General features: G+C 47.4%; 1 protein-coding gene across 1 annotated transcript; it reads right to left on the bottom strand.

Annotated features, from left to right (window-relative positions):
• Positions 1-10,756: 10,756 nt before the first annotated feature.
• Positions 10,757-26,029, bottom strand: GPN1 (GPN-loop GTPase 1). Its single transcript, XM_082480893.1, has 14 exons — positions 25,898-26,029; positions 25,717-25,810; positions 24,627-24,666; positions 22,194-22,260; positions 21,428-21,465; positions 20,828-20,906; positions 20,631-20,725; positions 19,903-19,948; positions 17,657-17,803; positions 15,262-15,344; positions 12,914-12,953; positions 12,126-12,216; positions 11,568-11,675; positions 10,757-10,933 (listed from the first exon to the last, which is right to left on the bottom strand). The coding sequence occupies exons 1-14, from the start codon at positions 25,997-25,999 to the stop codon at positions 10,827-10,829; spliced, it is 1,137 nt and encodes a 378-aa protein (XP_082337019.1). The 5' UTR covers positions 26,000-26,029; the 3' UTR covers positions 10,757-10,826.
• Positions 26,030-26,107: the final 78 nt, after the last annotated feature.

Raw genomic sequence — 26,107 nt, 5'->3', positions numbered from 1 at the left:
AAAGAAGAGCTGGACTCGAAGAGGAGAGGGCGCGCAGGGTCTGAAAAGCGCCTTTCCACTCAGAGAACCCTGCAGACATGGAGTTCAGCCTGCTGCACGCCGGCCTCCCAAACTTCGGGGTCCGACGGGACCAGACCCCCCACCTCCAGGGAGGGTCCTCGCACCCTGCCCACCCCCACAGTCCCCAACGCCCTCCCACCCCTCTCTGCCTCCACCCCCCTGCAAAACCAGCTCAACTGGCTTCTGCTCTTAGCCCCCAAACCAGCTCACTTACTGCCCGTTTCTGAGCCCCAAACCCCAGCTGCTGAGCCTCTTCTCAAACCCCCAAAACACAGGGCTCGACCCCTGCTCCTCAGCCCAAGGCCACACAAGCCTGCCTGTTTCTCAGCCCCCAAACCAGCCCTGACAGCCTGGTTTCCAGCGCCAGGGGCAGAAGACCTGGTCTCCGTTCCGGGCCCCAAACCAGCTCGCCCTCTCTGCTTCCTCGCCCCCTCTGCAGCCCCCGCGGACGATGCTGAGGGCCGCGGGGGGCGCAGCCACCCCACAGCCCGGCACCCCCAGGGCCCACAGGCAGCTCTGGGGAGAGCTGGGGAACGCGGAGGGCCCGGCCCCACCGCGCTGCGGGGCAGCGCCAGCACGCCCCGGGCGCCGCTTCGTTTTCGCCCTTCCGGGCTTTCTTTCTCCGGCACCACCAGCACCGCCCCCCAAACCCGCCAAGCCGAAGGGACCCCGCGGGAAGCCGGGCCCAGCCACCCCCGCTCCGACCCTACGGTGCCCCCCCTCAGGCCTCCCGTTCCCCCACATCCCCTCGAGGACCCCGCTCTTCACCCACCCCCCCCCCGCCATCACCCCTCAGGCCCCTACAAGCCCCGGCCACGTTCCCTCTGCGCCCGCCTCAGGCCCTCCCGCCACGTTCCCCAACGCCCCCCACTCACCTCGACGCGGTCCAGCTACCTCACAACGTCCGCGCGACGAGCCCGCAGGCCCGGCCCGGCGGGTCCTGTACCGGGCCGGGCCGCCCCGCTCCGATTTCGAACTGGGCGCCATTTTCCCCCCGCCCCCTCCGCTTCCGGAGCGTCCCGGCCCGCCCACGGCGCGCGTCCATTGGCCGTCGCTCGCACCCCTTCTTGCGAGACCCCGCTCCATTGGCTTAGCGCTGCCGTCAATCTCCACCGCGCCCCACCCCGGAGGGGCGAGCCGACCAATCGAAGCGCGGCTCCCGGGCTGTGATTGGCCCGCCCTCCCGCCAATCTGCCCGGGAGCGGTTGCCATGGTGAAGAGGGACCAGCGGCGGCGCGGGACCGTTGCCGGGGCGACGGGCAGGTGCGGCCGGGCCTGACCGGCGCGGCGGAGGGGGGCGGATTTACCAAACCCCGGCCTTTTCTTCTTAAAAACTGTATGGATTTGTGTGCGACAGCACAAAATAAAACCGTTCCGCCTTCTTCCGTCAGCCCTCGGGTAACTCCCGGGGGCTGCCCGGACCCGGCTCGCCTCCGGCGGACCGTCAGCCTGCCGCAGGCGGGGGTTTGAAGCTTCCGTCCCGCCAGCGCCGGGCGGCCAGCGGGCAGGAGACACCTCCGCACGCGCCGAAGGAGCCGGCTCGGCTCCCCGGTGGTCCTGGCCCTCCCCCGCCGCCGGGGATGGCGCCCGGCAACGGCCCGGGCGGGGCCGGCGCTGCAGGGCGGGACGGAGGCGGGCAGGGAGGCGGGGCCGAGGAGGGCGGCAGGCGGGGCCCGGGCGGTGCCCAGGCATGCGGGGAGGCGCGGCCAAGACGGGCGGGGCGGCGGGGCCGAGGTGAGGGGGAGGCGGGGCCCGGGCGGGCGGGAGGCGCGGCAGAGGCGGAGAAGGAGGCAGAGCGCTGTACTGCGCGTACCTAGGAGAGCACTGGACTGCGCCTGCGCGGCTTCCCCGCTGTAGTACCATCGTTCGGTCGCACGGTGGCGGCAGCGAGCGCGCAACATCGCGCTGTACTGCGCGCTCGCGCCTCCCGGGCCGCAGGACAAGCTTTCGGTCGCCATTCGGCAGCAGCGAGCGCAGTAACAAGCACGCTGTACGCGCATGCGCCGATCTCCCGCCACAGTAGCGGCACGTTGGCAGGGCGGCAGCAGCGAGCGTACAAAACCGCGCTGTACTGCGCACGCGCGTCTCCCTTGCTGCACTGCCGGCTTTTGCTCGCCTAGGCGGCAGATGCGAGCGTGCAAAATGCCGCAGTACTGCGCATCAGCGGCTCCCCGGCTGCAGGACCGGCTTTTGGTCGCCTGGTGGCAGCAGCCAGCGCAGTCAGAGGCGCAACGTAGTGCGCACGCGCGGCTCCCCGCCTGCAGCACCGGACTTTAGTCGCCAGGCGGCAGCAGCCAGCGCAAAACCCCGCGCGCTCTACTGCGCACGCGCACCTCCCCGCTGCAGGGGCGGAGTCGGTGGGGAGGCGGAGCCTCGGCGCACAGGAGGCGGGGTCTCGGAGGGGATGGGGTGGAGCCGGGGCGGGAGGCGGGGGGCTAGTGGGACAGGAGGCGGGATTCAAGCAGAGGGAGGCGGAGCCGGGGTCAGACACAAACGCGCGCGGAGGGGGGGGGGGGCAGTGGTGACGCCAAGTAGGGTGGGAAGGCGGGGCTGAGGCAGGCAGGGGGACCAGCCCAGCACGGGAGGCGGGGCAGCACGGGGGAGGCAGGCCCGGGGAGGGGCGGGAGGCGGAGCACATGGCAGCAGGAGGCGGGGCTAAGGAGGGGCCAGAGGTGGGGCAGCACAGGGGAGGCAGGGCAGGGCCCAGGACGGGTACAAACCCCCTGCCTGGGGGTGACCTACCCCAGGACTCCCGGCCGGGGTAACCCACGCGGGGGGGCCCTGCCGGACATGAGCCCCTCTGGGAAACTGACCCACACAGGAGCAGGCCCTGCCACGGCCATCAAACTGCCCGCATTTCACCCACCTTTTCCTCGCATCGGGGTGGGGTTTTTTTGCTTTTCCGTAACACTCAGTTTTGGGGCGTTTTGGCACTTGTCCAACACACAAAAATTGGTGATTTTCGCTTCTGTGCATGAAAAAGGGCTGGGGTTTTTTGCTTGCCAGCTGCACAAATCCAGGTGCATTTGGCTTCCCCCAGAGCCCCAAATTGGGATTTATTCCCCCCACCCCCCAAAAAGCTGTTTGTTTGTTTGCTTGTTTGGGTTTGTTTCCTGAGGCAGCCCCAGAATCACGGGGTTGGGGCATTTTTGTGCCGTGGTGGCAACTCCCGCTTTGCATGCACGGCCCTGCAGGGGAAAGCGGCCCCAAATTGGGATGGGAAAAAGGGGAGAAGGAGAAGGGGCGGCTTTTGAAAGAGCTTTTGCCTCTTCAAAGAAGAAGGGGGGGAGGGGGTGGTGTGTCGAGTTCTTAAAATGCTTTCTATAAATAGGCTTTCCTTGCATTTCAAAAACCTTACATTTTACTCACGTATCCGTTTACACATAGACATAAATATATTTAGGGTAAAGCTGAAGGGAACAGACAGAGTAGTTAAAGAATAGGGGCGGGGAGCCAGACCAAGAGAGAACGATAAAGCCAAAAATGGGCTAGGGGACAAACCTTCTTATATTCAAAAATCCTTTATAGACTAGAGCAGATATAGGGTTTTATTTTAAATTCCTCCTATATACATAAATGAATATTCATTTGTTAATATACACTAAAATGCAAGATTTTCCTCTATTTCCATGCCTCTCGCCCACATTTAAGGGTTTTAAAGTTTTCTAATCCCCCCATGAATTTTCAGACATTTTGGGGCTGTGACCTGCCTCTTTTTGGGTGACCCCTCTGTGATCCCCCACTCACCTGATCCTCCGTAGCAGCATCCCTCCCCCCCCCCCCTCCCCCCCGACCTTGGGCTGACCCAAATGACATCATCATCCCCACAGACATCCCACCCCCCTTTTTAGTCACACCCCAAAGAGGCATAAAGCCACCAGACCCAGGGCTGGCCCCTTCCCCTCAGGGCACTCAACCACCGGCAGGCAAACCCGGGTGGGGAGATCATATTGAGCATCACCAGACCCGTACGACGGGACACCTGAAAAACACAAGTCCCCAGTTATGCTCTTTTAGTACAACATTATTTTCACAGTGCCATTTCACAGTAAGCACACAGAAATAGAAGATTATGCTTTCAGGAACAAAAAGTAAGCGGGGGGAAGTAAGCTTTGCATGTGCGCAAAATGCTCCAGAACGGACCTCATTTTTAGTATTTGTGTTAAAATATTTCGGAGAAAAAAAACTATAGAAGGAGAGTTGTCACATCTTTCATGTTAACTTCAGAGCCCAGCCTACAAGTACTCCAGGAAAAATGCAGACGCCCATCAGAGACATACCTTGTACTCACAGACCACTAGCGATACTTTTCAGCTGTCCCATACCATCACGGGAGAAGAAAGGGCCACCATGGAGAAATGGTGGCAGTTGACAATCTGCCAAGAGAGCAGCGTCACTGTGGCAATACTTAGCGAGGGGAACAACAGCCCTGCTGATGTCTAAAGAACAAAGTTAAAAGTTTATCGAGTTTTGTTTGGGGCACAGTTGAGTACCTCACCTTGCATAGCATGTGAAATGAAACAATGTGTCATAAATGTTCTTTTGCAGTGGTGACTTAGACATAAGATAGCAAAAATATAACTTCTGGACCAAATTTGAGCCAAGAGTGTATCCCAAACAAGCCTTAAGTAACTATAATTCTAATACACACATCCCTTTGTGAATAATGATCATGCTAATCAGGTAACCTCCCCAAATGATTTGAACAAGAACTTAGATATCTAAGTATAGTTAGGAATGGTGAGTAACTTGTGATTGACCAACCAGCTGTATTTTATCATTATAAGTATTAGGTGGTTGGAAACATAAGGTGTGCTGGCTGCCGTTAAACAGCCAGCACCCCATTCTGCAGAATTTAAACAAAACCAAAACCAAGTATCTCGACTCGGTCTGCATATTGGGTCTCGCGCACCAGGTAAACGACCCTCATTTTGGGACACCACCATCACTCTCAGCCCGTCCATGTCTCCCCCTCACAGCACCCCCAATTCATAGCTTCAGCAGCTCACTTTAGGCCACCCCTTCCAAAAAACTCAGGGCTCCCCCAGGCCCCTCGATCACCCCCACCCTCAGCTCAGGGTCCCCCTCAGGGCACTCACCACCACGACCCCGCCATGCCCTCCCACAGCCCCTCATGTTGCTCCTGATGTCTCCCCTCAGCCCCCTACCGTGCCTCCCACTCAGGGCCCCCTCAGCTCACCCATTACCGCTCAGGGATCCCGTCCCACCCTTAGCTCCCCCGACCCCGTGGTGGCCTCCTCAGGCCCTCCACCATGTTCCCCGCCACCCCTAGCTGCCTCATGACGTGCTCACAGATGTCCTGCGGGCCCGGCCCGGCACAGGACCCGCCCTCCGGGCCCCGCCTTTCGCATGGGACACCCCGCTCCGATTTCAAGCTGGGCGTCATTTCCTCCCCGCCCGTTCCGCTTCCGGAGCGCCCCGGCCCGCCCACGACAGCCCGCCCACAGTGCGTGCCCATTTGCCGCCGTTCGCACCCCTCCCTCAGGGTGCCCCGTTCTATTGGCCCAATGTCGCCGTCAATCCCTGCCGCGCCCCACCCTCACGAGGCAATCCGACCAATTGAAGCACAGCATCCATACTGTGATTAGCCCACCCTCCCACCCATCCATTCGGGAGCGGTTGCCATGGTGAAGAGGCACGGGCAGTGGTGCAGGGCTGTTGCCGTGACAACAGAGAGTTGTGGCCGGGCCTGATGGGAGGTGTGGGGTATATTCAGCAAAGCCCGGTTTTTGCTTCTTAAAACCTTTATAGATTTGTGTGTGACAGAAGAAAGTAAAACCATTGTGCAACACCGCCCTGCCGCAGCGCTCCCTGGGGTCAGGCACTTAGAGGGGGAACGGGGCTCACGCAGCTCGGGGGGCACCAGCCACTGCACCTGCGTGTGGGCCAGATTTGGGGGGGGAGGGGGGCGGGACACGGCCATGAGGGTGATGGGGAAGACTCCGAGGGAGCTCTGGTGAGTTGGGAAGGCTCCCCTGCACCTGCCGAAGGGTTCGCTCTCCTCCCCGGTGCTCCTGGCCCTCACCCGCTGCCGGGGATGGCGCCCGGCAACCACAGGTGTGCAGCCGGCGCTGCAGTACCGCGTTTCGGCCACGCGGGGGCAGCAGCAGCGAGAACGAGGCGGGGCGGGATGGCCGATGGGGGCGCGACACGCGCGGCGACGAGGCGGGCCAGAGGTGAAGCCAAAGAGAACGGACGGGGTCGCCACTGAGCATGTGCAGCTCAGGAGCTGCAGTACCGAATTTTGTCTCCAGGCGACAGCAGCGAGCCCAGTAGAGCACCATAATGCGCATATGCCGTTCCACAGCTGCAGTATCGATTTTTGGTCCCGTGGTGGCCGTAGCGAGAGCAGGTAGGAGGGGCTGAGCTGGCGGGAGGTGGGGCTGAGGCGGGGCCGAAGGGAGCAGGAGGAGGGGATAAGGTAGGCATGAGGCAGGGCCGATGAAGGGAGGAAGGCGGGGCCAAGGAGGTCGGGAGGTGGGGCCGAGAACAGGCAGGAGGCGGGGCCGAGGACAGCGGGGAGGCGGGGTCACTGGAGGCAGAGTAGAGGGCAGGGCCTTGTGCAGGTAGGAACCTGTATGGGGAGACACGCATGGGGATGACCTATACCAGGGGCTCCACCTAGGATAATGCACAGCGGATAACTCATGTGGAGACCCTGCCAGAGATAACGCGGTCTGGGTAAATGACCCACACTGCATCACCCCCTTCGACGGCCGTCCAACTGTCGGCATTTCGGCCACGCGGGGGCGCTTCGCGCGCTTTGCGCCCACCGGCACCGCGCACATGCGGTGGCAGCAGCGTTTCCTGGCCGGGAGGCAGCAACGACCGCGGCGGCACCGCCCCGCGGGCACCGCGGTATCGCATTGCCTGTACCGGCAGACGGCAGTGTGGAACACGGGGATGCCACGGCGCCTGCGTGGCATCTGAGCTGCAGTACCGCCTTTTGGTCACCGGGCGGCAGCATCATCTTTAGTATCCCTTTGTGAGCACTCAGTAGGATGACCAATTACCGTTATCTCAGCCCAGTTTATACTATCCAAAGACGAGAACTACTTACTGGGGGTTACAGGATTTAAATCTCTCTGCATTGCTTCCACTCGCAGCCCAGGCAATAACATTCATTGCCTCTGCACCAAAAAGCCAAGGTGGTTGTTTCTGTCCGTGCCCCCCCCCTCCAGCGCCGAGGGAGGAGCCGCAGCACCAGGGACCTGTGGAACACCTGCAGTACCGCATTTTTTTCCGCCAGGCAGCAGCAGTGAGCAGGAGCGAGCGCTACACTGCGCATGCGCGACGCCCCAACTGCAGTACCCACTTTTGGTCGCTTGGCGGCAGGAGGGAAAGCAGCGACTCGGCCTACTGCGCATGCGTAGCAACTGAGCCGCAGCACGCCTATCTGCACGCCGGGCGACGCCCCACCGCGCATGTGGCGGAAACCACACGAACCGGCAACAAAATTACAGCTCGTGCCGCGCCGCGGCGCCAGCGAGAACTACTCCACTCCGCACGGGCCCGAGAGCAACGCGACTGCCCGGCAGCCAACTCCGCAAAAACTACACCTCCCGGCATGCCACGGGGAGACAATATGGCCGACCAGAAGCGCTGCGCCCCAGGAGTTACAGCTCCCGTCACGCCGCGAGAGGCCGCCGTCCCCTTCCCGACCGTGCCGGGCCGCGGTCCCGGGCAGCTCCGCCGCCGGCCCGGACCGGGCGCTGCTATCCCAAAGCGGGGTCATTTACCCGGTGCGCAAGACGGCATCGTACCCCCACAGCAAAGGGGTTTGTTTAAATCATTTCTGCAGGGGTGAGTGCCAGGTGGTAATCCACAACGCTGGCACACCGGCCTAGAAACTCCCTGGAATATTTATACAGTTCAAAACATAGAAATACGCACCCTTAATTACAGTTATTGGTATATCTTATCTTAACAATTTCTGTCAGTACAGGCTCTTGTTTTCATTTAATGTCCTTTAATTGATCTGTGCGTACTCCAGTGGTGGTGGTGGTGGGGTCTTAACTAGGTCCATGATGGTTGGTTAAATATATGACAAATTACAGCAAACAGTAAAAGTATGTCAAGCAGTAAAGCATACCTTGTGTTACTTAGCAGCAGATATACAACAAATTATGGCAAGTGGTACTTAACAACAGACATAGAATCATAGAATGGTTTATGTTGGAAAGGACCTTGAAGATCATCGAGTTCCAACCCCCCTGCCATAGGCAGGGACACCTCCCACCAGCCCAGGTTGCCCACAGCCACGTCCAGCCTGGCCTTGAACACCTCCAGGGATGGGGCCTCAACAACCTCTCTGGGCAACCTGCTCCAGTGCCTCACCACCCTCACAGTGAAAAAATTCTTCCTAATGTTCAATCTGAACCTGCCCTCTTCCAGTTTAAAGCCATTCCCCCTCGTCCTATCACTACATGCCCCAGTAAAAAGTCCTTCCCCAGCTCTCCTGTAAGCCCCCTTTAAGGACTGGAAGGCCACAATAAGATCTCCCCAGAGCCTTCTCTTCTCCAGCCTCAACAGCCCCAACTCTTTTAGCCTCTCCTCATAGGGGAGGTGCTCCAGCCCTCGGATCATCCTCATGGCTCTCCTCTGGACACGCTCCAGCAGGTCCATGTCCTTCTTATGTTGGGGACTCCAGAGCTGGATGCAATATTCCAGGTATGGTCTCACGAGAGTGGAGTAGAGGGGCAGAATCACCTCCTTTGACCTGCTGGCCACACTTCTGATGCAGCCCAGGATGCGGTTGGCCTTCTGGGCTGCAATCGCACACTGCTGGCTCATGTTGAGCTTCTCGTCAATCAGCACCCCCAGGTCCTTCTCCTCAGGGCTGCCCTCCAGCCATTCCCCACCGAGCCTGTATTTGTGCTTGGGACTGCCCCGACCCAGATGTAAGACCCTGCACTTGGCTTTTTTGAACTGCATGAGGTTGGCTTGGGCCCACTTCTCCAGCCTGTCCAGGTCCCTCTGGATGGCATCCCACCCCTCCAGTGTGTCTATCTCACCAAAGAGCTTGGTATTGTTGGCAAACTTGCTGAGGGTGCACTTGACCCCACTGTCTGTGTCACCAACAAAGATGTTGAACAGTACAGGCCCCAGTACCGACCCCTGAGGAACGCCACTCGTCACTGCTCTCCACTTGGACATCGAGCCACTGACCGCAACTCTTTGAGTGCGACTGTCCAACCAGTTCATTATCCACTGAGTGGTCCATTTGTCGAATCCATGTCTCTTCAATTTAGAGACCAGGATATTGTGTGGGACAGTGTCAAACGCTTTGCAAAAGTCCAGGTAAATGACATCAGTTGGTCTTCCCTTGTCCACTGCCGCTGTAACCCCTTCGTAGAAGGCCACCAAATCTGTCAGGCATGACTTGACCTTGGTGAAGCCATGCTGGCTGTCACCAATCACCTCCTTGTTTTCTATATGCCTCAGCAAAGTTTCCAGGAGGAAGCAGTGTTATCAACATTTTTCTTTTACTAAAAGACTAAACACAGGACTGTACTAGCTGCTAGGAAAATTACTAAGAAAATTAACTCTATTGTGGCTCAAAGGCTTCAGCACATCTACCTTACTCATGCTAAGTAAAGCTAAGCAAATAGGGTTATAATATGGTGTGATTTATGCTAAGTAATTTATTCTAATTAAAACTTACTTATTTAAGCTAAACAACTAGTATCTCTCAACACTCCACATTAATAAAGCAGTAAGCGTATCAGAGCTGGCAGGTAACAGCTGTTGTCAGTTTCCCTTCCCTGCCAGCTATACTTTTAAAATCCACAGAAACTGTTTTTCCACAAACCTACAGAACTTGTGCTAGCAGACACTGCTGCCAGATTCCCACTGAGAAATCTCCCTAGTAAGGCCACAGTATTATGTGGAGGGAAAGAAAACAAAGATTCCAGGGTTCAGAATGGTAAACAGCAAGTGAACATCTGTGCCTGTGGTGCCTACCAGGAAAACAATTATTAGCCCATCTTCAAATCCTTGTCTACATTCTGTGTAAGCACTCATCTGCAGAAATGCCTTTGTTTTATGTTACCTACAGATATATGCAGCCAGTACACAGCCATGCATACTTGGGTTCTCAATCAAGCCAGATTCTTTTTATCACTTTCCCTCCTGGGAACTTTCTTTACGTGGGATTTTCCTAGGAGGCATCTGTAATGTAATTAAGATTCATTTGCTGTGCATCCATATGGGCAGGCTGTGAGCACAGAAAAAAAGTCTCACGTTAGAACGGCGAAATGAAATCTCCTGCTATTAACCATCACACATTTGTTAGTACATAAAATATATTTAATTAAAATCAAAATATCAAAGACTAGATTGATGACATTTCATGCAGCAGAGATTTCATTTCTGTCCTGGCTGCAGCAGGCACCTGTCTGCACAACGGGAACAGAAAGCACTTTTGGAGACCAGGAAGTACTCTATGTGATAATGCTGTCAGAGCTCAACATCTAAGCTCGCAACAGGCACATTTAAAGAATTTGGAGCAAAAGAAAGAGCTATCTGGTTCCTTCAACTTCAGGAAATATCCGTGGCAGATGGCCAAATGTGTAGTCAGTTGGATACAAGACATTCAACTCATGACCAACAGCTACTGCAGGAAGAAAGATATAAATATATCAGAGGAAGCTGTTCACAGATAGAAGAATCCACGCATGGTTCCATGCATGTTTCATTATGCTGTTCCTTTACTTTTAACTCCACTACAAGGGATTCCAAACCCTCTATTTCTGAATGTCTTGTTCATTCGGGTTGCTCCTTCTCTGGTATTTCATCCGCGTCTCTTGCATAAAGTTTCTGAAGGCTGGTTCTTCATGACTCTCCTCAGTAACTGGGGGAAAAAATCCACAGTTCAGCACTATTTCAGCACTTTTTCTACTTGTGTTACTGAAGAAAGCTAGAATCATGCTAGTCAGAGCAACACATAAAGTCTATTTGAACTTCAACTTCATTGCAAGGCAAAAGAAATAAGTGATCCTAAAAATCAATGTAACAGGGAAAGAATGAAGATTAAGTCTGTGAGCTATATAAGAGAAAAATCACACACTGCGAACTTAGAAGATTGTTCCAAGACCACAAGTCACAGGAAAAGGCAATAGAGCCAGGGCTAGAAACTGTTAAGGCCAAAAAACATAATGAAACATATTGTGCTTTAATTAGGTTCAGAGGTGACTGCATGCTCCCAGCATAAGTTGTCTGGTTTATGCATGTTGTACACCTATTAAAAATAATTACTCGAAGAGAAAATTTACAATTGAACTTTCACAAAGGTTAGAGAGTGGTATCACTGGACTAAGCATTGCAGCTGCACTTCTGCTACAGATTCAGACACTTGTATTTAGGTGACTGAATGTTTGCTTGTTTTCTAGGTTCACATTACAGTAAATCCAGTTAATGAAATACCAAGGGTATTTCTTGACTAGACAGGCAGCTTTTAGACCAGATCGGATCCCTCATTCCCTTACCTTCATGGTCAATGTCATCAGTATCACTCTCCCTCTCTTCTTCTTCATCAAGAGTTCCTCGTGTTAGGATCAGCTCAGAGGGACCCATTGCAGAAGCATCATCAGATCCTTGAAGGGAACAGAAAAACAGCACGCTAACAAGTTAGTTAGCTCGTGCCCTGACAATTTCTATTTGCACATAAACACAGTAATTAATACCAAAGATATGGATTCCAAGGATACAGGACAGAATGCATCAGCACCATACTCAGTCTTTTGCAACAGCTCAACCAACAGTAGAGCTTTCTCATATTCTAATTTGATTGTTTCACCTTCTCTAAAGCATTTCATTACTTCTAGTACGCTTCATCTACACAGCAGGGTTGCTTCTTCTCATGTCTGTGACTGACACATAGAAGAGCTAAGTCTGACCCATCCCACAGGAACTAAAGCCCCACTCCTCTAACATGAAGCTGCTTTCACGCTTTTGCTGTGAAGACAGAAAAGTGCTATATGGCTTCTCAAGGCCAGACTCTTTAGACAAATTCTGCAGTAAACTTAATCTTCCTATTACGGTACCTGCAAGTGTGTTGCCCTGCACACACACACTGCCCATGTCCTTCCACAAGTGTTCCAGCTGCTCTCTCTTCTGTTTATTTTGAGCTTTCTCCTGTAGGTACAAAGTTACATGCAGACTCTGAATACATTTAAAACATCAGTAGAAGAGTAATCTTACCCAATACTAGCAGTCTGTTCTCCAGCCAGAAAGCAGAAGTTACGTTACAACTAAGGTTACACAGAACTTTTGGATAAACATGGAAAGCAACCTCATCCTGGAATATAATGGACATCCCAAGAACATTTTTTGTGGCATCAGGAAGCCAAACTCAGTGAAGTTGTGCCTGCAGAGAACTGTCCTCTGGACAGCCAGAATTCGAGGTGTGCAGAGCTACTGGTTTTGGTACTGCAACTCAGTCTTCATTATTTGTCTAAGTCAAAATGGTACATTTCACTGGTGTGGAAAGATACAGTGATATATTCAAGGAATCACTTTGGAAAGTTATTTTTTAAAAATTTTCTATCTTTCTGAATGGAAGATATAAAAATCTTTCCCAATAATTTTCTCATGATTTGCCCAAATAAATTATTAGCACTATAACACTGAGCCACATCTATTTTACAAAATATCTCTATTTTTCTAAAGATATGCTCCACCAAATCTAGGAAAAAAAGACAGATGATGAGCTTTGGGACAGGAGTATGATTAGTAAATGAAATGTTAGATCCTCCCAACAAAGAGGCAATTGTGTGCATAAAAGTGACCCCAAGATACACTGCCCAGGTATACAACAGTTAAAAATACTTACCAGTGTTTTTCTCAGGCGCTCATATTCTGGACGATATTCTCTGAAAAGATAAAGAGAGTGCATTCAGTCTGAACTAATACATGATTTATATTAAGTAAGGATCATCTTGGAGCCTTGTTTCTACCCCAACAAAAGTCTTCTCTAGGCTTTCATGTTTGAGAAACATTTCAGGAAGACTAACGGTCCTTTTTACCCAGATTTGGATACTGAAACGAATGGATGCAAAATAAGTGAATATACTCCATTAAAATAGCAAACCTTTCTCACACTGTCTTGTTGGGTAAGAAAACCAGCTGACTGAGGTAGTCATTTCACTGCTATATCTAATCAGATTTATCACTCTCCTCTAATCACAGTCATGACTTCCTCTGCCAGTTACTTGTGCCTCCTAAGACAGTTTAATGGGATCTCATACAGAAAGACTGTTCACAAACTTCCAAACTATGGTACCACTATGGGACCTTTGAAGTATTTCTTTAATGAAGTAGGATAAAGTGAATGTGGATACCCTCTTCTTTGAATCATGGAATGGTTTGGGTTGGAAGAGGCCTTCAAAGATCATCTGGTCTAACCTCCCTTACCATGGGCAGGAACATCTTTCACTAGATCAGGTTGCTCAAAGCCCCGTCCAACTTGACTTTGAACACTTCCAATCACGGGGCATCCACAGCTTCTCTGGGCAACCCGCTCCAGTGTCTCACCATCCTTTTTGTAAAAAAAATTTCTTTCATATGTCAAATCCAAATCTACCCTCTTCCAGTTTAAAACTGTCACCCCATGTCCTGTCACTACAGGGCCTATCAAAAAAATCTCTCTGTCTCTCCTACAAGCTCCCTTTATATACTGAAAGGCCACAATAAGGTCTCCCTGAAGCCTTCCCTTCTCCAGGCTGAACAACTCCAACTCTCTCAGCCTTTCTTCATAGCAGAGGCATTCCAGCCTTCTGATTGTTTTTGTGGCCTCCTCTGGACCCACTGTAACAGTTCCATGTTTTTCTTGTGCTGTGGGCCCCAGAGCTGGATGCAGTGCTCCAGGCAGAGTCTCACAAGAGAGGAGTAGAAGGGGAGAATCACCTCCCTCAACCTGCTGGCCACGCTTCTTTTGATGCAGCCCAGGGTACGATTGGCTGTCTGGGCTGCAAGTGCACATTGGAGGCTTATATGAAACCCTTAACTAGGGTTTCATTATGTAGGCAGTGTATCCCTGAATAATTGTTAGGTTATGTGGTGAAACTGTGGTGAAACTCCTCAGCAACTCCAAAGCGCGCAGAGACATTTGGGGGAGGGGAAGCATAAATAATACCTGGCCCAGATACTCCCAGGCCCATCACAGAAGAGCCATCAAACCATCAAAGACCCATCTCAACAATCCTAGAGAAACACAGAAGGCACGGTGGCAGGCAGGGAATCCAAATTAAGGGCTTGGAGGAAGGGATACCCTATCCCAGCTCCTCCCAGGGCTGTCCCAGGAGAACCATCAGCCCCATGGTCCAGGCGTGAAACCCACCACCATGCCTTATGGGGAGCTCTCTGAATCGAATCACCTTGTGAGTACAGAAAGGTGGCTGCCTAGGGGCGTGGGGCACATCATGGGATGCAGGGAAAGAGCATTTGGGGATAGCACAGGATTTATTATGGGATGTTTAGGGGAGGAACTGAAGGTGGGAAAAGGGAGGGATTTAGGAGATTTGGGGAGGAACAAGTATGGGAAATAGAGGGCTAAGGGAACAAAAGGGTCTATTGGCATGTAAGCAGAGATTAGGCAGTATGCAGACCTGGGGGCACGACCAGGCCAGACTAATCAGACCTGGGAGCATGAAGCTGTAGCAGTCTCTCTCTGGCTATCCAATCCAGCATGACATATTTTCCTCTAATAATAATCTACGGTCTGGTTTAGGTACTTCTAAGTAATCCAAGTTACTGGATTTGCTTTCTAATGTTATAAAGCAGCCTGGCAGTATTTCATGGGAAGGAATCCAGCAAGGAGTAAATACTCAAAGAATTGCTGAATTTTAATTTGCTCATTTATTCAGTCTGCCAAACTGAGCTGCTAGTTTCCTGAAGACAATTCAAACCTTAATCACTGTATGGAATCAGAAGAAAAAAATGGCTTCACAGATTTGCTGACAGATAGCTTTTACTTTTTCACTGAACAGTTAGTAAAAAAAATCACCACTGAATAGTTCCTGTTCATTGCTGCTTTTTATGTTGACTCTTGCAGTTAAGTTTATTAGAAATCCTAGACTACCTTGGCTGTGAAAACAGTCCTTCAAATCAAAGGAGTGGGCTCATGAATCAGTAACTTCAGCAAGTATTCACTGGGTCAGGGATCAAATGTTATCATCTTACCTCTCATATTCATCTACAGCTTTAGAAAGCTGAACAAAAAAATCATCCAGGCCTGTGCCAAGCACAGCAGAAACACCAACAACCTATAAAAGAAAATCATATACCAGAACTGAAAAGTAATTGAAGCAAGTTTTTAGGTAACTGATGGATGATCAGAGCTGGAAAGACTAAGCAATATCTTTAAAAAAACCAACCAACCAAACAAAGAAAACCCACTAAACTAAAAAAAAAAAAAAAAAGGAATCCAAAAATACCCATTTAATCATCTCAGTGGCATAAGAGTATGCAGTAACACTTCTGCTTCTGTCATTCCTACTTTCAACCGCTTTCTCCACCTGCTGTTAATGTTTGTTACCTCCGGTTTTTGGTTCATGTTTTTTTGTTTGTTTTCTCTCTCTTATTTAACTCAGGAACCTGGGTTTTCCTGTCTGTTCTACATACCATAGGGGGAGGGAAACAACAATTAAAAAAAAAAAAAGGAAAAAAAGAAAAGTGACTCTGCACTCATCCTTGTACCTCCAATCTCAATACCCCACAAAAAACATAGTTAAGACAATACAATGCCTAAACATAATGAACAAGATAGGGCAATTCAAAAGAAAGATCAAGTCTTCCTTCTGTTTACTTGGTTATTGTTAATAATCCAAGTTCTCATTCTGAACCTAGTATCATAAGTGGTTAGTCTAATTGCTGCAATATCAGCGTGCTAGAATTAAAGAGCAAAACAGACCACAAGAACAGACTTTTTGCCTCTGAAGTTCTGTTTAATACTTTGTATTTATCTGAAGCCCATTTTAAAAGGTACCTCTAATCCAACCCCCAGAACAGCAAGAGATGGAGAATTTAATCAGTTACTATGGCAATACATTCAAAATGCACATCTGCTTTCTAATTTGCACTTGTCTGCCATTACGCTTCTGACCGTTTGTTCTGCTTTTATTAAATCAATTATCTAAAAATAACTTTAAGACTATTACTAGCCAGTATTTGGTGACTCTTAAGAATCTTACATCTGCTAATGAAAATTCTCCTTTTCATTAGCAAGACAGTCGTAACTACTCACTTTCAAATGCAAGACTTTCCAACACAGTCCTGCATTTTGTCAATAGTACAGTAAATATGCAGACAATCAAGCATTCCAAAGGATTTTAAGAATTAGTCTAGGCACTCTGCCGATATATATTAATATTTATACTTTCATTGCCCTTAAGTACAAGCTGGCTTCTACCCTATAATCCTCTGCATATGTCCTGCTTTCCAGTCTACTATTCTAATAGATATGACGTGCATACAAATAGTTGATTAGCAAAAGAGTTGATTAGCAAAACTAGGAAGTACTTTACTCCTGTATATGGCACCACTACAATCCATTTTGAAATACCGTATATTGTTACTTACAATATTTTTGTTTTGGCTGAATTATCATTATCTATGTGAATGAAATCACTTATTTTCATTGCCTTTCTTGTAATATCCATAAAAACATTTGCTTGCTTTTTCTTAAGTAAAAGCTGACGAAAAACACAATTAGCTGAACCCTTTTAGCATAGGCTATGGGATCATTAACATCCGCCAATGTATAGTGTTTTCAGAGAAACTGAATGGATTTGTCCTCTCAAACCCTGTCAAGGGGAAAAAAAAAACAAACACTTTTTCTTGTGTCAGCAAATATAAAGGATTTTTTTGTTGGTTTGTTTTTGAGATTCTTTCCTTTCTTCCTACATAGTAAATTGTCCAACTGTACCTGACACTTCCAGAACAAGGAAAATTATCTCAGATGAGAGACACTGCAACACACAACACTGCCTCTTAGCAGCCTATATTAGCTTTCTTCTGATGATTAATCACAATTCAGTATTAAATGATTCAGGCTGCCATTCAGTGTGAGAAGCAACTAAAGTTACTTTATGTTTAAACCAGCAAATCCTCACCCCCAATGCAAGGCTCATCAACGGATTCCAGTTCGAAAGGGCAGTGCAAAGCCCTTTTACAGAAAGGCAGAATGGCTGCGGTTGGAAGATACCTCTGCAGATCATCTAGTCCAACCTCTCCTGCTTAAAAAGCAGAATTAACTAGAACAGGTTGCTCAAGATCTTGTCTGAGCATGTTTTGAGTATCTCCAAGGATGGAGACTCCACAATTTCTCTGGACCATCCGTTCCAGTGCTCAATCAGTAAAATTACAGTAATTATTTTTTCCTCTTCTTTTAAAACCATTTCCTGCATTTCACTTCGTATCTGTTGCCTCTTGTCCTTCCACTGGGCACTGAAAAGAGCCTGCTTTTGTCTTCTTTACTTCCTCCCATCAAGTATTTATACACGTCAATAATATCCTCCTTGAGCTTTCTGTTCTCCAGGCTTTTATGAGAGGTAGTAAAAAATAGGAAGATTCTTACCTTCAGCGAACTGTAAAATTCATCCAACACTAAACTCATAGAACGAGTCAGATTACTGACATAGGATGTCTCTTGATTCAGGGCATCCTGAAAAGTCTCAAAGTCCTGCATCCATTCTACTGCAAAACTGTGGTCAATTATGTCAGTCTGGAAGGAGAAGAGAAACATTTCAGAAGTAATCATGATGAGTTCTTAGCTTTAGGCTGTTAAGTGGACAAATAAAAAATTTCCACTTTAAACTTACTTTCAAAATGCTGATCTTTTCAAAATATTCAGCCCTGGTCTGAAATTTTCCAAGCTCTGTTTTTATCAAACCAACTACTTGAACACAGGAAGATAAACAACCACTATTCCAGTTTTAAGAAGGCATGTTTTAGGAAACAATTGAAGGCTAAAGGCTCTTATGGTTTACTGGAAAGGGGCATCCAAAACCTACATACTGTACAAGAAAGTTTAAGTTGTAAATATTAGATCGTATGACTGAGGCCAGACAAGAACAGTCCTCACTGATGATCCCATCCTTTCTTGGCAGTCAGCGGGGAGCCACTTCCACATTGGGTAACAGCCTACAGGATCTTTATAAAAAGTAAGCTGTGCTCTGACCTGAAGAAGTTATAATCTAAACTCACTGCAAGATGATGGACACAGACAGGTGAGATGATTCCGTAATTTTATATGGATTACTATGCAAATGATCTATTAAAGAATTTTATAAACATATCTTACCACATGTATATCCACTATTATCACAATGTAGAGATGTCTAAAACTCTGATATATTTCATTTCCCAGCACCAATGGGAAGGTGGAAATTAGATAAAGAAAGTATTGCCTAGCATTACTCAAGATATTCGAGACAGAACTGAATCCATCAAGGGTCAAAGCCTGACTATTTAGAGTTAGCTTGATTAAATTCTATAAATAAAATTAAATCAACTCTACAAATAACTTTTTTTCCCCCTCTGAAAATCTTAACATTCCTTAAAGCTATTTGTTTGTCACTGCCTATATATCAGTTCCTTGGGATTCTTCCATTCGTATCAAGAGTCTATTTTAAAATGCTTGTCAAAAATTCTTCAAGTGCTTTTGGCTTTACTTTTTACCAAAGGTTAAATGTCAGATCAAAATGAAGTTTAAAGTTATGAATCCTAAGCCTTGGACCTACCTTTCCTTACATATACTGATGAAGTACCATTTCTTTCAGTCTTTCAAAAAATGTTTTTTTCTGAAGAGAGAATGCTTTTCCTACCTCATGCCTTTTTCTACAGAAAAAGCTTAACATCTTATTTTTAAATTACTGTATAGAGTTAGAAAGACAACAGTGTATATAAACTTGCTAAGTAAGAAAGCAGATATCAAAGACATGCATGGTTTGGGTCACTGCAAAGATGTGTGTAGTTGGAGGACATCAGACAGTAATCCTACTCAGCTAGTGCAAGGTAAAATTTCACATTCAAAGCATGGGTTTTCTAGAGGAAGCGTATGGGATATACATGCACGCACACACAAAGCTTGCTATGTTGGGGAGCAACTCCTTGAATACAAAGGATGTCTGTGGGGAAAAGGAAGAGTACTCACACCAAAAACCTAATAAGATTCTTTTAAAATGTGAAATTGCTATGTTTAAAGAGACAGCTAACTGTTAAGTTCAAAAACATTCCTTTAAGGCTACAAATACCTTATGCAACAGTGGAGGTATATCCTTAGGCTAGTAAGTATCTGCTTTCTGGCAAATACTGGCATATTTTTAGTGTCACTGATCAGGACCGAACATCTTTTGTTAAATTTTGCCTCCTACAATACATGGGACTCCTTCCTCAAAACAGGTAGGTGTTATACAGTTCCCACTGTGAGTCATCAGCCTGCCGCTGAGTAGAAATAATTAATGATTATGACAATTGTTCAGAGGAAGCAGGGGACTATAAGAGCGGATTCAGTAACAAACTTACCCTTATGTTACAAAGTTAAGTTTCCTTATAGCCTAGTGTTAAGGTGCAAAACGTTTTTCTAATTGCTAGTATCTTCTTTAAGTTGAACATTTGGGTGTAACTGTCCATCCCTGATTCTTCTTCTGCATTTGTATACCAGATTAAAGACCCTTTTAGATTCAGTTTTCAGCCTGCAGCTCCCTCTCAGCCTCTCTTTTCTAGAAAATCTATTATTGTAGTACGACAAAGACACCACAGCAAAGCAAGCTAAACAGAACAATGTTCCACTAGGACACAAAAACCATAGCTTTAACTTACTTTGTTCATGACAACAATGAAAGGTAGCTTTGTCTTGTACAGGATACTGGGGACACACACACACACACAAAAAAATTAATGTAATTCTTAATAGAATAGAAAACAAGTTAAGCATAAGGCAGACAAAACCTGTGCAAAACTGAATACATTTGACTTGAAAAGGTAATTCTTTTCCTCCACATCAATTAGAATGTAATTTTCACCCAGATCCTGCTTACCATAGTTGAACAAAATATGCCTCCCCCAAGATGTAAGCGCACATCTAAGATGTAAAATCTCCTTCTACACACCCAGTTGCCTCCGATTACTATTTCTATGACTCTCAGATCCCAATTTGTAACTCTCCGCATTTTTTAATTATTTTCACTCAAACCTTAGGTTCCGAGATATTATTTGTGAGATAACAATGAATTCAAATAACTGAACACACCTATAAAGCAAAACTGCCTTGAAACACAAGCTTACATATTCATTTCACTGTATATATTCTAGCATCTTTTGCTCAACACTAATGTCAGAAAATGTGTTCAAGGTCAAGTTGGACAGGGCTTTAAGTAACCTGATCTAGTGAAAAATGTCCCTGTCCATGGAAGTAGACTAGATGGGGGAGACCAGGTGATCTTTGAAGGTCTCTTCCAACCCAAACCATTCTATGATTCCCCTCCAAAATAAGTATCAAAGAGACACAGCAATAAGAGCAGATGGACTGCATTTTCAGCTTTTCTTACCTGCAGGCATACAGCATGTTGGACATAAAGGTGATGGGGTTAGTACTGCGAGAGGTGTCCATCACATAAACAACAACTGAAGGAAAAGAGGAAGCCTGGAAACAAAAAAGAAAATATATTGTAATTAGAAGTACACACTGTTCAACAGCTACTTCCTTCACAAAGCCTCACTGTCAAGTCACGTAGAAAACACTTACCAAGGCCTCAGTTATGATGGTTCCTGATGCTGACCAGGTGAATACCTCAATTTGCCCTGGTGTGTCAATAATAACATACCTGTTAAGAAGTCACCCCCAACAAACAATAAGGGAAAATTAGTTAAGCACCAGATCCTTTTCTGACTAGATTACTGCAAGCATGTAACAGCAAATCACATGATTATTCTGTTGCAGATCAGAAAAACTTCTCCCAGTGACAAAATTTATGGGCATGCCTGAAAATTTTAATTTCCTGTATGAATTTTGTAACTAAGAAGCATGTCCTCCCTTCAGATTCTATTAAAGTTGAAGGCATCAATTTGACAGACACATAGTACTGCAAACTCTTCAGAAGAGTTAATGGTTGCCTATTTGTACAGTGCGTCAGGAAAAAAGGACAGTCTAATGGAAAACAAGAAAAGCAGACATTTCTTAGATGTATCCAAAGAAAGTCTAGTTTATCTGTTCTAATTCTTTTCCACATAAACTTTATACCAAGGCTGAAAAACAACTAGAAAACACGCAGAGAACCTTTTTAGAATTTCACACATTTGTCCCACACTGATCACAGAAAAGTAGAACTTGGTAGAAAGTACTCACTTGGATGAATTTTGTCTTTTTTCAATAAACTTCATCACCTGATTGAAAAAGGAGTATACCTTGTATTTAAGCTCACAAGAGGAAACCTTCATAGTCATTTCATACCAGGAACTACATTAACTTGCACAGCTGCACATATGTATCAAAAGAAGGTTAAAGTCTCTAAGCTTTTCAATATGTGAAAATGCCCTAGTAAGGAAGGGTGGAAAATGCTCAGACACTGCATAGGTCAAAGACAACCTCGATTTTGTCTGTGTTCTTGTACATGGCTAAAGAAATGGTAGAACAAGGAGAGCTGTTCCCTACCTTTTTACTAAGAGATTGTCCACTCCCTCAATATCTTGCCTAAGTTCCCACCCAGCGCTGATTTAGCATTACGATTTAAGAGAGCAGTCAATTATCAAATAACCCTAGGAAAACTTAACCCATTACCAGAAGTGAGCTTCCCTACTTCAAAACCAGAGCATCCATCTGAAAGATTTTCTAGTGAACATAGTGCAACAGAACAGTTTTGTACTAAGACTAAAGAATATTCTGTACATGTGGCTCCTAAATTTTGCTTTTAAAAAAGCTGAAAAACTGAAATCTCTAAATTGAAAGCTAATGAGTTTTGGCTGCTTTGTAAAGCAGGTGGTTTTCTATACAGAATACTCTAACTCCAAAGAAAAATCAGGAGGCTAACCAAACACAGTGCTCTCTGTGACTCCAAACACGTAACCCCCCCGCAAGTCTCCCAGCACAGTATCACATAGGAACAACCTCGTACCTGATCAAATCTTGTAGCAAAGAGATTGAGAGAAGTCACTATTCCACCATTTGGGCCCAGCCCGTATCTAGACGCTTCATTTAGGAAAGCGGATGATTATGCAGACCTCAGAGGGCTTCTTTTTCAATTCTAATAATGAGTGCCCATGTATAATGAACACCGGATACCTTGCAGCATAAGACAATACCCCTAATACACAATTAAGTCTTCTAAGTGATGCAGTAGCGTAACAAATAAAGTGGTCTCTCTTTTGCCCAAACACATGTGATTAACCAGAAGGGGCTACGCTGTGGCTTCCCCTTGCTGTTATTCAAGCATTACCATTCTGGACAAAGAGAAAATATATGTATGTGTATACATCAAAGCCATCTTTGTCTTTCCAAAAATATTTACAACACAGCCAGTAGCTCAGAATTTAACAATACCCGGAATGCACTTAATTTTAAGAATTTATACTTCAAAAGATAATTGAAAGATTTCTTGCACAAATAAATTTTAGCAGAAATTAAATGATAATGGGAATGAATGTTGTGAAGATAGTCGAAGTGTCAGCTTAAAGATGAAAATTCCAAAATCCTTTTTCATGTGAACAGATCTGTATACTGATTACGTTCAAAAAAAAAAACAAATAACAGGACATACTGTCTTGTAGGGCCACTACTCACTCTCAATATCCAAACACAAGGCCATACACCCTCCTCAAGCACTATTTAATGAGATATTTAAACTCCAGTAATGGCTAACAGACACAGTAAAGCAAATAACGATCACTGGCTGTGTCCAAGTGGCAAGCAGTGATGACTAGTGTTCCTCGTGGGTAGGTACTGGAACCAGTGCTGTTCAACACCTTTGTTGGTGACACGGATGTTGGGATTGAGTGCACCCTCAGCACATTTGCTGATGACACCAAGCTGTGTGGAGCAGTCGACAAGCTGGAGGGGAGGGATGCCATCCAGAGGGACTTGGACAGGCTGGAGAGGTGGGCCCATGCCAGTCTCATGAAGTTCAACAAGGCCAAGTGCAAGGTCCTGCATGTGGGGTCAGGGCAATCCCAAGCACAAATACAGGCTGGGCGGAGAATGAATGGAGAGGAGCCCTGAGGAGGAGGGTTTGGGTGTGTTGGTTGACGAGACGCTCAACATGAGCCAGCAGTGTGCGACTGCAGCCCAGAAGGCCAACCGTATCCTGGGCTGCATCAGAAGTGTGGCCAGCAGGTCAAAGGAGGTGATTGTGCCCCTCTACTTTGCTCTCGTGAGACAATACCTGGAATATTGCATCCAGCTCTGGAGTCCCCAACATAAGAAGGAAATGGACCTGCTGGAGTGTGTCCAGAGGAGAGCCACGAGGATGATCCGAGGGCTAGAACACCTCTCTTATGAGGAGAGGCTGTAAGAGTTGGGGCCGTTCAGCCTGGAGAAGAGAAGGCTCTGGGGAGATCTTATTGTGGCCTTCCAGTCCTTAAAGGGGGCCTACAGGAGAGCTGGGAAAGGACTTTTTACTGGGGCATGTAGTCATAGGACGAGGGGGAATGGCTGTAAACTAGAAGAGGGCAGGTTCAGATTGAACATTAGGAAGAATTTTTTCACTGTGAGGGTGGTGAGGCACTGGAACAGGTTGCCCAGAGAGGTTGTTGAGGCCCCACCCCTGGAGGTGTTCAAGGCCAGGCTGGACATGGCCTTGGGCAACCTGATCTAGTGGGAGGTGTCCTTGCCTATGGCAGGGGGGTTGGAACTCGATGATCTTCAAGGTCCTTTCCAACCTAAACCATTCTATGATTCTATAATTATCTATATATTATGATTCTACAATTCTATTTCCATCTGCACAAGCTGTTACTTAGGAGACAAAGGTCCTCTATACCCCTCTGGAAGTGCACTCATTTTAGTGTAATGTTACTGCACTACAGTCATCAAACTACTTTGCAGCAAGAGCCAACAGTCCAATGTCTTTGAGATTCAGAACACAGCACAACAGTGCTTTGACTGTGATCAAACAATGTGGAAATAGTTTTCTCCACCTAATACAGGCAAATAGGAATTTGCATATTTGCTTATAACAAATAAAATTAGGCTTGTTAAAGCCTGGAGAAAAGGCTGCTGGCTTCCACAAAGAAAGATACAAGTTCTTCTAAAGAACAACAGGAAAAGAAACAGATGTGGGCAGAGTGCCCACTATTTGTAAAAATGTACTATTAGATAGAATCATTTTTAGCACAGGAGACAATTACCTAACAAGTATCAAATGTTGTAGAACATATGTTTCTAACCTCACATGCAAGAAACACATAGTCAAAAACTTCTGATCTTCACCTAACGTTCTGCATTACTACGATCCCTAACACCTCCTGCCCCCTTCATCATAGTGTACAGAAGTGACAGACTATTTTCACAAAATCTGAGATTTCAAATATTATTTAGACAAAAAAAAGGATACTGTTTCATGACTTCTTTGTACTTCACAGTGTCCCTGATATCTAGAGGAGAAAGACGTATATATAGTTTTAGGACATCACTTTTAAAATACCCTTCTTCATCAATTTGCAGACAGTTGAAAGCCCTTCTTTTTCTAGCAAGTCTCCTTTTGTCTCAGTAATAGATCTAGTACCAACAGGAAAAATCTCCCAAACGGAATAAATAAAATCCAACAGATTTGATATGCGCTCAACATACATATGAAACCCAATGCAATTCATGTGAAACACGACCACTTTAGGTTTTTAGCACTAATCGCTTCAGTTGAATTTTATTCTCAGCCAATCAACATCAGTTAACAAAATATACGCATCTAACTGTATTATTAGAGGTCCAGCACTGGAACAGACACTCTAATTATTCATTTGACATCAATAAAACAACTTTGGTACCCACACTGCCTTTCTTATCTGCTGGAGAGGAAGGTTGACAAACTTTATAAAGTTTAACAGACAGGACCCTCACAAACCAAATCATTGGCAACCCCTTTGGAACAGCTAAACATAAGGTCTGTTTTATTGTTAAAGTATTTTCTCTAAAATTCATGTCTTACTTAAAGTGCTTTAAATAAGTTATTTGGTAGCACATATGGCTACCACTGTTCTGGATGGAGGGAACCATATCAAATTTGCTAATATGTTCATTACTGATAAAGAAAAAAAAAACAAAACAAACCATCAAATAACACTAGAAAATGTAAAAAAAAACCAAACCAAACCCAAAAATATGTACAAACGCGATGGAAAAATGCCTTTGCTCCTAAAAATTGACACGTAAAGATTGGTAGGACAAAGATGTTAAAAAAGAAAGTCCTTCTTGTGTTAGGACTTGGAATCTCTTTAATTAAAGTAGTGAACATAAACAACCTAGCCAAATACCTCACATAGCCCCCCAGCCCCTTTCCACCAAACTTATGAAAAGCAGAATACCAAAAATGGATTTATTTATTTTTGGCAAAACATACTTGCTTTATTCTGGCGAAACACGCCACACTTCTGGTGCGGGACCACCCCCTCCCCCGCAGCGCCCACCACGGGCCACACGGGACTCACCGATGTTGGCGGGGAACGGCAGGTCGTGCACGGCGGGGTCCAGGTTGATCACGTATGGGGGGCAGCGCTGCCCATGCAGGTAGGCCGCCAGTCGCTAAGGGGACACGAGGAGGCGTCAGGCCCCGCTGGACGTGGGGGTAGCGCTAAGACAAACCGACAGCTCCCCCCAGCCGCCCCTCACCTGCACGAAGGTGGTCTTCCCGGAGCCGGCCATGCCCAGCACCAGCACACACACCGGGGGCGCCGCCGCCAGCGCGCTCGCCGCCATCTTCCCAGCATCCATTTGTCCTTCCGGGTCGCGGCGCGAAGGGGGGGCGGCCCCACAGAAGGTCGCCATAACACGCGCGGGACACGGCTGTCGCCCTGGCGCCACCGGCCGCGTACGCACCGC

Source organism: Vanellus vanellus, assembly GCF_965231255.1.
Source record: "Vanellus vanellus genome assembly, chromosome: 3".
In the NCBI taxonomy this organism is placed as follows: domain Eukaryota; kingdom Metazoa; phylum Chordata; class Aves; order Charadriiformes; family Charadriidae; genus Vanellus; species Vanellus vanellus.
Note: the sequence above shows the minus strand (reverse complement) of the source record. Positions and strands in the feature narration are given on the sequence as shown.

What these genes read in the sequence shown, in the direction of transcription:
- GPN1 (XM_082480893.1), bottom strand. Translation starts at nt 25,999, where the DNA reads ATGGATGCTGGGAAGATGGCGGCGAGCGCGCTGGCGGCGGCGCCCCCG. An exon ending in GCTGTAGATGAATATGAGAG is followed by an intron (nt 12,954 to 15,261) that starts GTAAGATGATAA and finishes TTATCTTTTCAG; the next exon opens with AGAATATCGTCCAGAATATG. An exon ending in AGCGCCTGAGAAAAACACTG is followed by an intron (nt 12,217 to 12,913) that starts GTAAGTATTTTT and finishes TTGTACCTACAG; the next exon opens with GAGAAAGCTCAAAATAAACA.